General features: G+C 41.2%; 1 protein-coding gene across 1 annotated transcript in view; it reads left to right on the top strand.

The window, feature by feature from the left end:
* Positions 1-19,192, top strand: part of COG5 (component of oligomeric golgi complex 5) — a 333,667-nt gene that overhangs the window by 298,759 nt on the left and 15,716 nt on the right. Inside the window, exons 19-20 of the mRNA XM_030216260.1 lie at positions 5,466-5,542; positions 14,267-14,393. Coding sequence (XP_030072120.1) covers positions 5,466-5,542; positions 14,267-14,393 — 204 coding nt within the window. The remainder of the gene's footprint in view (positions 1-5,465; positions 5,543-14,266; positions 14,394-19,192) is intronic.

Raw genomic sequence — 19,192 nt, 5'->3', positions numbered from 1 at the left:
GACATCCCAATTCCTGCCTTAACATCCTATGCAAAATAGGGCTTTTAATATTTTGAAATAAAATACGGGTCACAGATTCTGGCAAAACACACTGCGGATACTGCGGATTCTCAGAGGTAGATCATTGCAGTGATTAGGGAATATGTTAAACAGAGAAAAGCTGTGTTTTTTTTCAGCATACAGTATCTCTAGTGACATGGCATCATCATCACAAATGCATTAGAATTATGGTGCCTTAGATACTGTGTTCTCACAACTGCACTCAACTATTTGCTTATTCACAGTCCTTCTCTCTTTTCCTGTCTACATGCTAGGGCTTACTCCTGTGAAATCTAGACTGCCTGGTTAGCAACATTTTCTTTCACCACTAAGTTGTGCTGCTATCCTGAATTTTATTTAGTTTGTTCCCTCCCCCCCCCCCCCCCCCCCCTTTTAATCATATGACATTTTCAGGACATGTATCATATGCATTAGCCAGTATAAATCTTGGTCTCTGAAAGTGGTTTTTTTTCTTGAGCTTCTTTGGAAGAACTTGGGCCAAACCCAGCTGAGGTTGAGCCAAGTCGACTCCGGATCTTGGAAAATATGTTGCCAAATTTGACGGCCTTCTAGTTCCTGGATCCACACCCTTCAAATGACTCAGAGCAGCTGTTCACTGCTTGCAGTCCTAAGAAGAAACTTGAAAGCAGCATTCAATTCATTTTTACTTATTAAAGTAAAGATTTTTAAAAAATAGCTTTGTAGCATGCAGAAATTCATAGCCACATTTAATTTCTGGGGATCTCTGACTCCTCATGCTTTCCAAAGACAACATGGCTTGCAGATGCTTCTGGAATATTAACAGTGACTTTACACTACTGTTGCACCTCTTTCTTTCAAAAGCAGAGAATTTAAAATAGCATGAATTAGTGGACCTCTCCTTCAAATGAAGTCCAGTGTTTATAGATTAGGAGTAAAACCAAAATTGTAAGCAATATATCAAAAGATTTTTGGATCTTACCCAACTTTCAGGGTCTGAAAAGTGTTGTAATAATTTGCAGTTTGTATTCATTAAGGGACAAAATCCGTGCATGTCAATTCAACAAGCGGTACGTTGAAGTAAGCACACAGTGTTGTGGCCAGATGAAAGATGATCAATGATACATTACTGCGCAGTAACATCAAACGTACCACAGAATATTTGTCCCCTGCATCAATGTGTAGTCATGTAAAGCACAATGTTGCAGCTTGTGCAATATAAGGACAGCAGTTTCAAGTAACCATGTCTGTGCTGTGAAGAGAGAGAGCGAAAAGTGGGTCCCAAGAATTGTGAGCATCATTGTAGTTGACTGTAACTGAATTTTGTAGTTGAGAGTGGTGTGGGTAACACTGGTGAGGACTTGTCTGTGTATTAGAGGCCGATCAAGTTTCGGATTTGGCACCAAAATTGACCTGAAATCTGGATTTTGGTTTCAGCCAAAAATGCTTGTGCATTTTTGGCTGAAACCGAAACTGTCTGGACCCCCCCCCCCCCCCCCCCCCCCCCCATTACACTCCGCCACTACCACTTCCTTCCCCCCTTGCTGGAAGAAAGTGGGTCCGCCCGAACCGGCCGGCTGCCCATCCATCCCTTCTGCCTTCCCACCACCTGAAGGCCCTCCTCGAGCCTACCTTTAAATAGCTTACAGGTTTATTTTCGAAAGTGATCGCCGGCCATCTTCCTACATAAATCAGACACCATCGCCGGCGAAAGTTCAAGGGGGCGTGTCGGTGGTGAAGCGAAGGCAGGGCATGGGCGTGGCTACCAGATGGCCGGCTTTCGCGGATAATGGAAAAAAAAGCGTCGTTAAGCAGTATTTCGCCGGGTTTACTTGGTCCTTTTATTTTCACGACCAAGCCTCAAAAAGGTGCCCCAATTGACCAGATAACCACCGGAGGGAATGGGGGATGACCTCCTCATACTCTCCCAGTGGTCACCAACCCCCTCTCACACTAAAAAAATAAAAATAAAACACTTTTTTACCAGCCTATATGCCAGCCTCAAATGTCATACCCAGCTCCCTGACAGCAGTATGCAGGTCCCTGGAGCAGTTTTTAATGGGTGCAGTGCACTTCAGGCAGGCAGACCCAGGCCCATCCCCCCCTACCTGTTACACTTGTGGTGCTAAGTGATGAGCCCTACAAACCCCCCAAAACCCACTGTACCCACATATAGGTGCCCCCTTCGCCCATAAGGGCTATGTTAATGGTGTAGAGTTGTGGGGAGTGGGTTTGAGGGGATTTGGGGGGCTCAGCACCCAAGGTAAGGAGCTATGGACCTGGGAGCTATTTGTATATATTTTTTTAATTTTTAGAAGTGCCCCCTAGGGTACCCGGTTGGTGTCCTGGCATGTCAGGGGGACCAGTGCACTACAAATGCTGGCTCCTCCCACGACCAAATGCCTTGGATTTCGCCGGGTCTGAGATGGCCGTCATTTTTTTTCCATTATCGCTGAAAAACAAAACCGGCCATCTCAAACCCGGCGAACTCTGGCCTTTGGCCGGCCTAAACTGTATTATCGAAAAAAAAAGATGGCCAGCCATCTTTTTCGAAAATACGGTTCTGGCCAGCTGTTGCGCCGCCGCCAAAATAGATCGCCGGCGACCTATTTCACCGGCGACGTTCAATTATGCCCCTATTAATGGTCTAGTGGCTGCTTCTGGGCAAGAACGATCCCCAGTTGCTTTTGTTCCCACAGGATCCTCAGCCAAAATAGCTGCCAGGACTTCCTGCGGCAGCCTCGCGAGACTCCTGCGGGAGGTCCTGGCAACCATCTTGAGATTGGAAGCAGCATAAGCTGGAGTGATGTATGTGCTTTAAAATATAGGTGTACACACATAGCATGTACTTGCACATTTACATCTTCTTTGGAGCAGGTGTAGATTCGTTTGTTTGCAGTTGTACGCTGTTGGGGCTGGATTTGGGAGTCCATTTTATAAAGACACATAGATGTCTATTACCTTTATAAACTAGGTACCCTTTTGGACTTTTCTCATAGGTAGCCTGTTTAAAATCAAGCCTTATATATCTGCCTTTAAATTAGTCTATAATCATTTTGCATAGTTAGCTGTTTTGTAGAATTTAAAATTAACATTGAGGCAGTGATAGTTTTTAACATAGAATTCATTTGCAGGATTTTTATTTGCTACTTTGCATACACAATCTCAAGTAAGCATATTAGAAATGAATTAAGATCAAGAAATAATGATTATGGAGTGGAGGAGTAGCCCAGTGGTTAGTGCAGTGGACTTTGCAGCTCCTTGTGACTCTGGGCAAGTCACTTAACCCTCCATTGCCCCTGGTACAAAAATAAGTACCTGAATATATGTAAACCGCTTTGAATGTAGTTGCAAAAAACCTCAGAAAGGTGGTATATCAAGTCCCATTTCCCTTTCCCTATCCAAACTTATCCATGATCACAAATTCCTGAAATTACTAAAGAGGCCACACCACTATTCTTGCAAGATGATGTTCTCTGTACATTTTTATCACTGGATATTCATCTGGGGAGAGGGAACAGAAATGGCAACCCCTTTGTTTTCATTCCTCTTTTCTTCTAGTTAATAAATGAAAAACTAGCCTCAGAGGTCAAGATCACAAGGTGATTTAAAAAAAAGGCCAAAACAAGGAAGAGAAATATGTCTACAGTACAGTAATTATGATATAAATGACTGAATCATGCCATTCACTGCCAAAATCTGGTCCTTGTACCAAATTTGTATCATTAACTCTTATATATTTCCAGTGTACTTTTTCTAGCGAAAAAGGTGCCGGTACTCAAATGCCATGCCAGGCCAGCCTTCAGGGGTGGGGTGATCACTGAGGGACCCACGCCACAATAGCCAGGCCCCCTGCAACTAGTCTCACAGAATCTATGACAAGGCAGAATTGGTGTGTAGAGCCTGAGCTCTTTCATTAAAACTTGGGGAACCATGGGTCAATTTTAGCAGACAATGGAAAAGGTGCCGGTACTCAGTACCCCCAAGTACCCCCTCAAAAAAAAGCCCTGTATATTTCTCTAGCTCTTTTGCAATAAACAAGACTTTGGCATTTTCTCAGTTGTAAAAATATTATTTTTTGAGATAATTCTATTATACAGACCAGGCATTTTGAGGTAATTTATAAACCTTAATAGCAAAGTTTCATCAAAAATTGAACAGTAAATATTGCTGTATCTGATGTACCAGAAGATTAATTGTGCCACTTCAGTAAAGTCTTTGTAAAACTATTATCATAAAGAGAAAAAACTGCCCCATACTGATATCACAGTAATTCTGCATTTGCTTTCATATAATTAAACAGTATAATAGAGATTGGCGTTTTGTGATGAAGTGTATCTGTGCTTTACAGCTAGGTTTTTGTAGCGTTAATAGAGCAGATGGCAGCTGAAGTCATAAAAATAAACAGATTTATAGTGCACTGAAATATTTATTTATTTATTTATTTACTATGATATTCCAGATCTCTCAAACAGGCAAGTATTTACCTGAATCAACATTTTCCTGGTAAGAACTATTACAGTAATCTTTCAACTATAGTTGTTGTAGGTTACTGAAAATGAATTATAGTTATGAACAGCAAGGAATAAAAACGTTTCTCTTTCCTATCTGAGTAAATTGTCTTAAGACATCTCTGTACACAAGATGAAATGCAAGCAAGCTGTCAGCTTTAGCTAGTGTGTCTCAATTGCAGAAATCTGGCAAGTAAAATTAGCAGATGGCTCTTTTTTATTATAACTGTTATTTCAAGTATTATTTGGTAGGGAATGTCACATTAAAACAATGAAGAGCAGTTAAGTAACAAATGTATATTTGCACTCTGACTTCAAGGTTATATTTCTCAATGTATCAGTAACATTGTTTTAACTACTCTAGCTGATGCATATAGAAGGTGGCTTATGGGCATCAGCCTGTGGGTCATCATCAGAAAATCTGGTGCAATTTGCTCACGTCAAGAGAAGAGAGAAGACATTTTAGAGGGTGTGTTTACTAAAGTATGTGAAGCATTTAGACTCTCATTCTATAATCTTGCATAGAAACTTAGGCCCAGATGCACAAAACCTAACGAGCCAGCAATGTGGTTTTTATACCAGTTCTAGCCGGTTTAGCAAGCAAGGAGTAAAATGAGACATGCACAAAGGGGTTCTCCAAGCTCTTTTCCTATCACAGTAGCATCTAATGAAAATGAATGCAAAGCTATTACAATGAACTAATTACTATACAAATGTGCATGCAAAATAATGCACAACTGTTTTTCAACCCAATGCACAGAAGCAGTCCCTAGCTTTACTGTCGGTTCTGACAGCTCCAGACCTCCTGTTAACTTTGAGTGAGCTTCACACAACACTGATATATTGAGAAATACAACCAATTCAGATGGATGCTTTACTTTGTAAAGACAGGTCAGACCTCAGCCTGTGCACTAAATGTTTTTGTTTTATTTATAGATGGAATTAGCAATTGCCCCACTCTGCAGACGTGTGTCTGATCTAGGAAAGTCCTACAGATTGTTGAGATCATTCAGGTGAGTAAAAGTTACACTGAGGGGCATTTTCGATATACTACTACTACTATTTAGCATTTCTATAGCGCTACAAAGCATACGCAGCGCTGCACAAACGTAGAAGAAAGACAGTCCCTGCTCAAACAGCTTACAATCTAGTAGACAAAAAATAAAGCAAACAAATCAACTAATGTGTAGAGGAAAGAGGAGAGGAGGGTAGGTGGAGGCGAGTGGATACAAGTGGTTACGAGTCAAAAGCAATGTTAAAGAGGTGGGCTTTCAATCTAGATTTAAAGATGGTCAAGGATGGGGCAAGACGTAGGGGCTCAGGAAGTCTATTCCAGGCATAGGGCGCAGCAAGACAGAAGGAGCGAAGTCTGGAGTTGGCAGTAGCAGAGAAAGGAACAGATAAGAAGGATTTATCCAGGGAACGGAGTGCACGGGATATGACCTCTAAGTCTGAATTTGGACGTTTTACAAAAACGTCCAAATTCGGAACAGGAAAGTAGGTCATTTTCAACAAAAAAAAAAGTCTATCTTTCCCTTTTGAAAATACTGTTTGGAAAAACGTTTTGTGATTTGGACATTTTATTTTTTGGTCCATTTTCAAACAAAAAACATCCAAATGCAAAACGTCCAAAATAGAGGAGGAGTGGCTTAATGGTTAGTGCAGCGGGCTTTGATCCTGACAATCTGGGTTCCAATTCCCACTGCAGCTCCTTGTGACCTTGGGCAAGTCAAGTGCATGAGGGGCATTTTTGGATATGACGTGTAAGTCTGAATTTGGACATTTTTACAAAATCAAAACAGGAAAGAAGGCATTTTCTAAAAATAAAAAGTCTTATCTTTTCCTTTTGAAAATGCTGTTTGGAAAAATGTTTTGTGATTTGGAATTTTTATTTCTTGGTCCATTTTCAAACAAAAAACATCCAAATGCAAAACGTACAAAATACACAAGAAAATCCACAATAGAGTGAAACCATTCACATGTTCTAAGTGTGGTAAAAGCTTTGGTTGTAATGTAAATCTCAAAGTATATCAAAGAGTCCACATAGGAGAGAATCCATTTGCATGTATACTCTGTGGTAAAAGCTAAACCTCACAATGCACCAGAGAATACACATAGGAGTGAAACCATTTACATGTCCTGAGTGTGGTAAAAGCTTTGGTTTGAAAGAAAGCCTCACATGGCATCAAAGAATACATACAGGGATGAAACCATTTACATGCACTGAGGACGTAAAAGCTTCAGTTGTATTGGGACAGATAATTAGGGAATGTACACTCTTGCTATGAAGTATAGAAAGATAGCATGCTGGTATTTAGATATATGTAATGAGACCTCCTTTTTATCTATAGATCTGAATTCAAAGCCCAAAACTACTGATAAACAATAGACACAAGGCTCAGATGTTATAAAAAAAAATAGAAACCTTGGTATCAGGTAGAATAGTGGAAAAGTGACATCCCAGGAAAGCAATAGGGCATCCTTGGGGACACTGCAGTGGACTTTATGAAATGCTCCCAGGTACACATCTACTACTACTACTATTTATCATTTCTATAGCGCTACAAGGCATACACAGCGCTGTACATCATACACAAAAAGTCCCTGCTCAAAGAGCTTACAATCTAGATAAGACAGGTAAACAGACAGAACAATTAAGAGTAAGGGAATAAATAGGTGAGGTTAAAGGACAGTGTAGGCTGTGATCAACAGTGTCAAAAGCGGCGAATAGATCGAGAAGAATGAGGATAGAATAGAGACCTTTGGATTTGGCCAGGAACAGGTAGTTGGAATCTCACCATTGCTCCCTTACCTTATCTGCTGAGCCCCCCAAAACCCACTACCCCCAACTGTACACTACTACCATAGCCATTACAGGTGAAGGGAGCACCAATATGTGGGTACAGTGGGTTTTGGAGGGCTCACAGTTTCCTCCACAAGTGTAACAAGTAGGGGGAGGTAGAAGCCTGGGTCCATCTGTCTATAGCGCTACAAGGCATACGCAGTGCTGTACACCATACACAAAAAGTCCCTGCTCAAAGAGCTTACAATCTAGATAAGACAGGTAAACAGACAGAACAATTAAGAGTAAGGGAATAAATAGGTGAGGTTAAAGGACAGGGCAAGTGAGTAGTGGTTAGGAGTCAAAAGCAGTGGTAAAGAGGTGGGTTTTAAGTTTGGACTTGAAAACGGCCAAAGACGGGGCTAGACGCACAGGCTCGGGAAGACTATTCCAGGCGTGATGTGCAGCAAGACAAAAGGAACGGAGTCTAGAATTAGCAGTAGAGGAGAAGGGGACGGATAAGAGAGATTTATCTACAGAACGGAGTACCCGAGGGGGGGGCGTAGGGAGAGACAAGAGTGGAGAGGTACTGGGGAGCAGCAGAGTGAATACACTTATAGGTCAATAAGAGAAGCTTGAATTGAATACGGAAACGGATAGGGAGCCAATGAAGTGATTTAAGGAGGGGGCTAATGTGAGCATAGCGACTTTGGCAGACAATGAGTCACGCAGCAGAGTTTTGGACTGATTGAAGAGGAGAGAGATGGCTAAGAGGGAGGCCGGTGAGAAGCAGGTTACAATAATCAAGACGAGAGGTGATAAGAGTTTGGATAAGGGTTCTGGTAGTGTGCTCAGAGATGAAGGGATGGATTTTGCTAATGCTATAAAGAAAGAAACGACAGGTTTTGGCAATCTGTTGAATATGAGCAGAGAAGGAGAGAAAGGAGTCAAAGATGACTCCAAGGTTACGAGCTGATGAGACAGGGAGAATGAGAGTGCCATCCACAGATATAGAGAAAGGGGAGAGGTAGGTTTAGGGGGAAAGATGAGAAGCTCGGTTTTGGCCATGTTAAGTTTTAGATGACGTTGAGACATCCAGGCAGCGATATCAGATAGGCAGGCTGAAACCTTGGTCTGGATGCTGGTTGAGATTACAGGGGTAGAGAGGTAAATTTGGGAGTCATCAGCATAGAGATGGTATTGAAAGCCATGAGATGATATCAGAGAGCCAAGGGAAGAAGTGTAGATGGAGAACAGGAGAGGACCGAGAACAGAACCCTGAGGTACACAGATTGGTAGAGGGATAGAAGTGGAAGAGGATCCACCAGAGTGTACACTAAAGGTGCGAAGCGAGAGGTAGGAGGAGCCCTGGAATCCAAATAAAGACAGCGTATCAAGAAGTAGGCTGTGATCAACAGTGTCAAAAAAGGCGGATAGATCAAGAAGGATGAGGATAGAATAGAGACCTTTGGATTTGGCCAGGAACAGGTCATTGGAATCTCACCATTGCTCCCTTACCTTATCTGCTGAGCCCCCCAAAACCCACTACCCCCAACTGTACACTACTACCATAGCCCGTACAGGTGAAGGGAGCACCAATATGTGGGTACAATGGGTTTTGGAGGGCTCACAGTTTTCTCCACAAGTGTAACAAGTAGGGGGAGGTAGAAGCCTGGGTCCACCTGTCTGCAGTGCACTGCACCACTACTAGACTACTCCAGGGACCTGCATGCTATTCTAATAGACCTGAGTATAACATCTGAGGCTGGTATAGAGGCTGGCAAGTAATTTGGGGCACCTTTTGAGTGGAGTGGAGTGGAGGCGTAGCCTAGTGGTTAGTGCAGTGGACTTTGATCCTGGAGTTCAATTCCCACTGCAGCTATTCATTATAAAAACAGGTCTAGCTCAAAACGTCTAAGTTTTAGTCCTGGACGATTTTGTTTTGTTCCATTATGGCTGAAAAATGTGTAAGGCCTAGGAACACCCAAGTTCCGCCCTGAACACGCCCCTGGCATGCCCCCTTGAGATTTGGATGTACTTCTGATGGAATTCAGAGAAAAATATCTAAAAATAGGTTTTGAAAATACTGATTTGGATGTTTTTGTGAGAAAAATGTCCAAATGCAGACTTATGTCACTTTTTGGACGTCTCTCTCTTTTGAAAATGAGCCTAACTGTGTCACAAAGATGAAAGTAATTCAACATTATTTAAGTTTCACTTTTATTTATTCGTTCTTTGCTACATATATGTGACTATCTCTGGGAAAAAGTGATTAAAGTCACCAGAAACAAAAAATGAGGTTTTAATGAATTCTGTTAGAGCAAACTCTGTCCTTTAGTGTGAAAATAAAAAAAAAAAAGTTACAGAAGTTCAAACATGTAACTTTTTCAGACTGCTTATGAACCCCTGACATGAAAAATCAGCCATTCTCAACATTTTGGATCCACTGCTTTAGTCACCTTCCCAGAGACAGTCACATATTTTATTGATATTTGCTAATGGTGTTCTAGAAAAAACCATAATGTACATTGCCAGCATATTCTCTTTTTCTGCCTTACAGTAATTGGAATTTACTGATTTTTATATTACTTATATCTTCCAAGTGACAGGCTCATTTTCAAAAGAGATGGACACCCAAGAAGTGACATAAATCGGCACTTGGACATCCATCTCACAGAGACGTCCAAATCGGTATAATAAAAACCCGATTTTGGACATCTTTATCAGAAGTCTGTTGCAAGAATGTCCAAATCTCAAGGGGGCATATCGGAGGTGTGGTTGAGGCTAGTCTTGGGCGTTCCTAAGACTTGGACATCTTTGAGCCATAATGGAAAAAAGCAAAGACGTCCAGGACTAAAACTTGGACGTTTTCACCCAGACCTGCTTTTCTTACGAATAAGGAACAATAAGGTGCCCGAAATGACCAGATGACCACTGGATGGAATCGGGGATGACCTCCCGTTACTCCCCCAGTGGTCACTAACCCCCTCCCATCCTCAAAAAACATGATTAAAAAATATTACTTGCCAGCTCTACGCCAGCCTCAGATGTCATACTCAGGTCCATGACAGTGCATGCAGGTCCGTGGAGTAGTTTAGTAGTAGGTGCAATGCACTTCAGACAGGTGGACCCAGCCCCCCCCCCCCCCCCCCCCCCCCCCCGCCTGTTACATTTGTGGAGGAAACAGCGAGCCCTCCAAAACCCACCAGCAACCCTCTGTACCCATCTCTTCGACAAGATATACCACAAAGACCAAAACGTGATACTCTCAAATATATCCAGAAATGTTAATAATGTCTTCTATTATATTACTATCTTGTATTCCATTACCATGTAACCCAAAATCCTTATGTAACACCATATGTCTACTCTCCTCTCATTTCCACTATCCATGATGTATTGTAAGCCACATTGAGCCTGCAAAGAGGTGGGGAAATGTGGGATACAAATGCAATAAATTATAATTACATATAGGTGCCCCCTTCACCCGTAAGGTTATGGTAGTGGTGTACAGTTGGGGGTAGTGGATTTTGAGGGGGGTGGTGGCTCTACACACAAGGTAAGGAAGCTGTGTACCTGGGAGCAGTTTATGAATTCCACTACAGTGCCCCCTAGGGTGCCCGATTGCTGTCCTGGCATGTCAGGGGGACCAGTGTACTAAACATTCTGGCTCCTCCCACGTCCAAATGGCTTGAATTTGGACATTTTAGACTTGGATGTCTTTGTTTCGAAAATGGCCGAAAATCGAAGACGTCCAAATCCAAGGATGTCCAAGGTATTTTCAAACACAAAGGTGGACGTCCAACTTTTTTTGAAAATGACCTTTCCCCGCCTCCGAATTTGGACGTTCTACAAAGACATCCAAATTCCAACTTAGACGTTTCTTTCAAAAATGCCCCTCAGTGTATACTATGTTTCTATTAATTATTATTGTAGGAGTCTAAAAGAGTTTCTTTCAAGGGTAATTTTATAAGCAGCAGGTGCCTTTTTAAGCCTAGTTTATAAAGATGCATAAATGCCTATGGGGCTTATTTTCAAAGCACTTAGGGGCCCTTTTACTAAGCCATGGTAGGTTCTACGCGCGTGCAGTGCACACCAAAATTACACTACCGCCAGGCCAGTGGGCCCTGCTGGTGGTAATTTCAGATTTGGTGCACACCCATAATGCCTGAATGAATTATTTATTTATTTCCTCCTATGTGCACCGGTTCCAGCAGTAATCGGCACTTGGCGCATGCCAACCAGTCACCATGCGTGTAGCGTGTGAGCCTTTACCGCTAGATCAGTGGGTGGCGTTAAGGGCTGAGGCTGGTTTTGGGTGCACGCTGGTTTCATTTTTACCGCAGGCCCTTTTCCAGTCCCATTAAAAAGAAAAAACATATTCAAGAGTTATTGGGTTCAGGAGCCATGGACTGTATGTATTTATTTTTTATTTTTTGTTACATTTGTACCCCGCGCTTTCCCACTCATGGCAGGCTCAATGCGGCAGGCAATGGAGGGTTAAGTGACTTGCCCAGAGTCACAAGGAGCTGCCTGTGCCGGGAATCGAACTCAGTTCCTCAGTTCCCCAGGACCAAAGTCCACCACCCTAACCACTAGGCCACTCCTCCATATGCATAGATGCTGAATTATAACAGTTTCAGGTTATAAACGGTTAGTTCTTAGAGGCTCGTTGGGGAGGTATTGGGCAGGTGGTTCTATGTAACTGAGGTTCATGAGGGGGCTGGTTCTTTGTTTTGGGGGTTGGGCTTGATGGGCAGTTAAGGTTGGGGGGAGGTGGAGGAGGGTAGGGGATCGGGGGAAAAATTAAAAATCTTGTTGGATGATGATTATATCCAATCGAAAATCTGTTATTTTGGGGGAGATTCCCTGACTGTAACTGAAGATTGTGATTATTAAGTTTGTTGGATTTTCAATAAAATAGCTGAAACATAAAAAGAAAAAACATTTTTTGTAGATGCGGTAATAAATGGCCCAATAAATGCCCAATAAATGCACCCAATACACTTGCCAACACTACCGCAGGTCACTTTTTACTGCGGCTTAGTAAAAGAACCCCTTAGACTTATATAGGTTACTATTAACTTTGTAAGTCTGTGCTTTGAAAATATGCCTTCACGTTCCTTTATAATATGACTTCACAAAAGCAGTCAGAATTGTGTCTAAAATGTGGCTGCATACATTTACACCAACATCTTTTTAAAATTACCTTTTTCAAGTGTAGTGGTTATAAGTAGTCTTTTCGTGAACAGGATAAAACAGTTTTATAGCACATTCCTTCTCTTAGAAAATGTAGAAAAAACTTTTATTACAACAGTTGCAGTGGAATGGTCTGTGAAAGACTTTTATATCATCTTCCCAATCCAAAAAAAGACCAAAGAACTATATAAGCAATAAAAAAAAGGTACAGTAACAAAGAAAAACTTTTAAAATAACATTTCTTAAACTTGAAAATAATAAGAAAGTATTAACTCAGCTTTCCTGACTTGATATACTGTATGTACTTGTGCATTAATTGAGAAATTGTTACCTTAAATTGCCCTCAGTAAACCAGGGTTGGCTTATGTACGGGCAATGCTCCATAGCAACTAATAAAATTACCAGTAATTTTTTTTTACCCCTCAGCAACACAGTCTGATATTTCTCCATTTCCCTCCCTCTGCCAACCCATAGTTCGGCATCTCCCCCTCTGTCTCAGTCCTCCCCCTCTCACTCCCATAGGCGTAATTCGACTGTTCCATTCAGGAGGGCAAAGGATGAGTTCTGACATATTAGCATATTAATTTGCATATATAACTCATACATATTCATTATGGTTCATATTCACATTTGTGATAAATGCTGTATGCAAGGAACGTATCAAAACGTTGTCACTTATGGATCCTTCTATTACTTATCCCTACAGTGGCCATGCCGTTTTGATTTTTAGCGTCATCAGGGGACATATGTGCAACAACGAAGACATTCACCAGCATCCTCATTCTTTGAGTGGCTCTGAATTTTATTACAGAGAGAAATGTAGACACTTTTGGCACTGATGAAAGAGTTCGGCAGCCGAAAGTGTCTAAATTTTTGTCTATCATGTGTATCAGCTATATCTAATGGTTAGAGCAGTAAGCTGCCAACCAGTGAAACTAGGGTTCCAATCCAACTGTGGCTCCTTGATTTCTTGGACAAGTCACCTAACATTCCATTGCCTCAGGTACACACAGACTGCAAGCACTCCAGGAAAAGAACATATCTACTGTACCTGAATGTAACTTGCTTTATGCTACTACTGAGAAAGGTATAATCTAAGTTTAAATCCAAAATCTAGTATTGGGCATATTTTAAATAAAAAACCCTACAGTTGTCACTTAGGAACTATAGAGCAATTCTACCATACCATAATAGCACTAATTTCCAAGAGTCATACAAGAAGGGCCTACCTAAGGAAAGACTGCACCGTAAACATTGTGGTGGGCGCTTTAAAAGTGTAGGCGCCTACACCGTTAAGGCGCCTTCAAAGTATAGGGACCTACACCATTAAGGCGCCTACACTTACTTACGGGATAGAATGTGGACAAACATATTGGTTGTGAATACTAATGTATTGAGAGGAGTTATGAGACGTAATTACATTTAGGAAAATTATTTAATGCCTAGATCAAACTCTAGCTGCCAATGCCTGTTTTCAAATTGTTTGACTTTGGCTGTTTCCTTTCAACACCTCTCCTCTATGAGACTCTATAGAGGAGATGTATTATTACTGCAAAGGGCTGAATATATCCTCTGTCAAGTTCAATTTTTTTCATCTTAAGAAATTTACATTTTCTAATGTGTCCTCAGTTTTCATGTGTATTTATAGTATTCCATAAAAATATTAGAAATGATGTAGCATAGCTGGAGGGAACATTTTACCAATGCCAAAATGTTTGCATCAAGATAGTTAAACGTCTGTGTTTAATTATTCTAGGCCACTCCTGTTCCAGACAAGTGAACACATTGCCAGCAGTCCAGCTGTTGGAGATATTATTCCATTTAGTACAATTCTTCAGTTCTTCTTTACAAGAGCACCACCTGAATTGCAATCTCCATACCAGGTAAAAATGAATCTTTCTGCAGTGTTTTTGTGCCGTTCTCTCTGAATGCTACTCCATGTTACTAGATCCTTTGTTCTAAATATAGCCGTAGATGTTAACTGTCAACAGAGGAGGCTTAAAGGAAAACCTCACAAGTGCAATCTATACAAAAACTCTTTCCTCTTTTGGGTTCAGTGGTATTTTAATAATAATCTAAGTGTTTTAAGTCTAGTGCAGCATTAATATGCATTATATGTGGTAATTGTCTATTGCTCATGTTTGACTTATTTTTGCTGTACACTGCCTTGAGTGAATTCCTTCAAAAAGGTGGTAAAAGAAAAACAAAACCCAAATAAATAAAATAAATGTGGGTTTAATATGCATATTAGCACTGCTTAGAGGCATATTTTCAAAGCACTTAGCCTCCCAAAGTTCCATAGAAACCTATGGAACTTAGCCTCCCAAAGTGCTTTGAAAATATGCCTCTTAGACTTCACATGTTTATATTAGTCTACAAGAATGTTAACTTTGACTAGCAGGATAAGAATATTAATCAGTTACACCTTAAGCAAACACACACAAAGCAGCTCCTTAATATTAAAATGGAGTTAATACAAGAATGTACAGCTATATGGTTTACATTTACACACTGGTAATGCAAACATTTAACATCTCCTTGAGATGTAGTTAAGCCTCTACTTTAGCCTCTGGGAGTCAGCACAAGGCCTGATTATGCATATCAATTCCACCCTTTCCCCTCCTCCTCAACCCTCCAATGCAGCAGAAGCAGGACGCTTTACCAGGCTAATCGTCCTTTTTTCTGTCTTTATGTATGATAAAAGCACTGTATTCCAACCATACAGAGGGCTCTGTTTTCTCTGCAGAGCTCTCCCAAGAGTTATACAACTCTGTCACATTTAGGGGTATGCTTACTAAGATGCGCTAGCATTTTTAACGTGCCCGTAAATTTAAGGTACGTTAAACGCTAACATGTCTATACATTTCTATGGGTGCGTTAGCGTTTAACGCGGGTACTGTGTGTTAAAAATGCTAACGTGCCCATAGTGCCACTTAGTAAACCTAGCCTTTAATTTATTTAACAAAAGTACTAATACAACTGTAATGAATGCTTTAACTTTAATTACCTTTTTAAGCTCCAGGTGGAGGAGGATTCCCCTAGGTCATCTGAGCCCATTCCCTCTCTTTCCCAGGCTATGGAACTTCCCCCCCCCCCCACCCCTTTTACTCCATAGACTGCTGTAAGTGAGAGAATGATGGAATTGGTAGAAGAGACCCTCTCTGCCCCCATCAACCAGTATGCCAGCCGATTGGATAAATATATATGAGTCTGGCCTGAGGGTGCTGAAGAGAGAATCAGGGAAGTTTGTGCAGCCTAGAGGGGCTTCTTATGCCTGGGGGGGAGAGAGATTAGCACAGGGAGCTTTTTGCTTCTGCCAGGCGGGAAAAGATGTTGCAAAACACTTCCTGCCTTGCATTACTGACAGGTGTTTTAACTCTGCATTGCAAGAGATGATAGCCATGTTATCTAACATATGGTGAGAGCAGTTTTTATTTATGTGGCTCTGGTTAAAGAGTAAAAAAAAAATGGCTATAAGGATATACCTAGTCAGTTTCCAAAAACATCAAATGTTTATGATGCTAGTTATAGTGTGATATTTTAAAGACCCTCATCAGTGATTGGTAAAAACAGTTTTGTACTCCTTCTGACCTGCTTCATCGTAAAAATTTTTTAAATTTAATTACTATTAATTAGGATGCCCTTTTAACTAAAAGGTGCTAAGCTGCAAAATGAATGTACCACCCTTTCAACTGGAAGAGTTGCCCTGGAAGGGGGTATACAAAAAATAGATAAAAGAAAAATGCAGGAGAAGGCAAAATGCCCCGAGGCCTTGTAAGGATCCCTTTGGGTGCTTCACTAGCTAGGTATGCGCCTGGCATTAGGGCTGCTATCTTAAGTGTAGAAAGGAGAGGTGTAAACCAGTTTGCTATAGCATCCCTTTCTGGGATGATGCAAAGATTCTGCCTGACCCTACATAAGCCAGGATTGTTTTTTCACTTGTAAAAAGCGATGTCTTTTTGTTTGTGCTCAGCTTTTGGGCCTATATAATTTATACTATGAGTCTTCCATGAATTTCCTGCAAAGCAAGGAGTGAACTCTGAAGCTTGAGCTTAAAAGCACAAAAGGAGAGGAAGGAGAAAGTGCCAAATCAGAAGTCAAGGTCAAAGAGAGTGCGCGCGGTAAAGAGGATCTCATAGAGGAGGGGAAATGTCCTTGTATGTTTGCAATGGGAAGCTCAGGCAAAGTAACTAGGTTCATCCAGCACTAGGGAAACCACTAACGCAAGATAGCTGACCAAAAGGGATCTGAGACACATATGAAGATGCTGTATGTTGTATTACTATACTCCTAAAAGTGTTTTACCCAATGCTGTACAAATTTGGAAAGAGAGACTACTTCAAAGCACAAACTGTACACAAGTCTTTGGTCAAATTTACCCCCTCCCCCCCTTTACAAATCTGTGTTAGGGGCTGTCGGTTCGGCAGTGCCGACACAGCCCATTCAAAGTGAATCGGCTGTGTCGGCATTGCCGCATGGCAGCCGCTAGAGTGGCTTTGTAAAACAGGGGTTGGGTTAGGTCAGCCTGTAAAACTCTCCAAGGGTTTATGGAAAAGAGTAAAATGCTAGTTCTGGGCCTTGAAGGGAAATGTTCACAAGCAAACTAAAAATGGAAAAGAGCTGAACCATTTGAAAATCCAAAATCAAAACAGCTCAGTAAAGAGCCCGTCAAGATTTGCCTGCACCCCAAATGCTGCAACACTAAGTGTGGAGAAAAAAGACCTCAGAACTATAGGCTCTCTGGTCCAAATTGCACACTTGTGCTGAAGGCACGATGGTAGTGTGGAGTTCTTGCAGAGGATTTTGTCGCCTGATATGTGACGATCTTGTGAGAGCACTCTTCCCCTGAGGAAGCAACTGGGAAACAATTGTGAATTGTTGAGCTGCCTAGACATTGAGGGTCTCTTTTACTATGCTATGACAAAAAGTGGCATGCAGCAGTGTGAGCGCATCTTTTGGGCGTGCACAGAGCCATTTTTGCCGCATCCTGGAAAAAGGGCCTTTTTTTAAGATGCCGGAAAATGGATTTTGAAAAGAAGATAGAGCAGCTTTTAAGCTAGAATGGAGGAAAAACTGACAGTCACCCAGGAGTGTATGTTTCAGTGTGGCGTATCTTTGAAGGATACTATTGAAATAGGACATTTAGGGAATCCCAGTAGAGAGGTTTCAGCAATGCTGAAAGTAAGCCAGGTGTGCTTAATGAGAGAGCAGGGATAAAGGATGCAAATTATTCCCTTCAACTTCTAAGCAGCTTGTAGATCAAAGCAAGAAACACAATTTGAAGTGCATGTATACAAATGCTAGAAGCCTAAAAAATAAGATGGTAGAGTATATTGCATTAAATGATTAGGTAGATATAATAGGCATCTTGGTGGAAAGAGGACAATCAATGGGACACTGTGTTAACAGTGTACAAATTGTATTGCAATGATAGGATAAAATTGGAGGGGGGTTGCGCTATATGTTAAAGAGGGGATTGAGTCAAATAAAATAAACATTCCACATGAAACAGTGTGGAATCATTATGGTTTCAAAATTCCATGTGTGAGGGAAAGGAGTATTCTTGTAGGGCTGTACTACCATCCACCGGGACAGAACGAACAGACAGATGAAGAAATGTTTACAGAGATTAGGAAAGCTGGCAAATTGGGCAACACTATAATAATGGATTATTTCAATTACCCCGATATTGACTGTAGAAATGTTACATCAGGGAGTGCCAGGGAGATAAAATTTCTAGATGTAATAAACGACTGCTTCTTGGAGCAACTGGTCCAGGAACCAATGAAAGGGGGAGCAATTTTGGATCTAGTGCTTGGTGGCATGCAGGGCACAGTGTGAGAGGTGGTGGTGTTAGGTCCCCTGGGAAACAGTGATCATAACATGATCAAGTCTGAGCTACTATCTGAGATGAACCCACAAAAGAAATCTACTGTAGCTGCATTTAATTTTCAAAAGGGTGACTATAATAAAATGAGGAAAATGGTTAAAAAGAAACTAAAAGGATCAGCTGCTAAGGTTGGGACACTAAATCAGGTGTAGACGTTATTCAAAAATACCATCTTGGAAGCCCAGACCAGATGCATTACATATATTTGTAAAGGTGGAAGGAAGAGAAAACGACAACCAGCTTGGTTAAAAGGTGAAGTAAAAAAGGCTATTACAGCCAAAAGATTGTCCTTCAAAGAATGGATAAAGGATCCAAATGAAGAAAATAGGAAGCAACATAAGCACTGGCGAGTCAGATGCAAAGCATTAATAAAAATGGCTAAAAGAGAATTTGAAGAGAAACTTGCCACAGAGGCTAAAACTCACAGTAACAACTTTTTCAGGTACATCAGAAGCAGAAAGCCTGTGAGGAAATCCATGGGACCGTTAGATCAGAAAGGAGCAAAAGGGGACGAGGTCATAGAGAAGAAACTGAATGAATTCTTTGCTTCTGTCTTTACGAAAGAAGATGTAAGAGACCTGCCATTACTGGAAATGATTTTCAAGGGTGATGATGTGGAGGGACTGAAAGAAATCTCGGTGAAGCTGAAAGATGTACTGAGCCAAAATGACAAATTAAAGAGTAGTAAATCACCTGGACTAGATGGCATACATCAAAGGGTACTCACAGAACTCAAGCATGTAATTGCTGATCTGCTGTTAGTAATATTTAAACTGTCATTAAAATTGTCCA

This window comes from Microcaecilia unicolor, chromosome 10 (genome assembly GCF_901765095.1).
Source record: "Microcaecilia unicolor chromosome 10, aMicUni1.1, whole genome shotgun sequence".
In the NCBI taxonomy this organism is placed as follows: domain Eukaryota; kingdom Metazoa; phylum Chordata; class Amphibia; order Gymnophiona; family Siphonopidae; genus Microcaecilia; species Microcaecilia unicolor.
The sequence above is the reverse complement of the archived record's forward strand: the minus strand, read 5'-3'. Positions and strand labels throughout refer to the sequence as shown.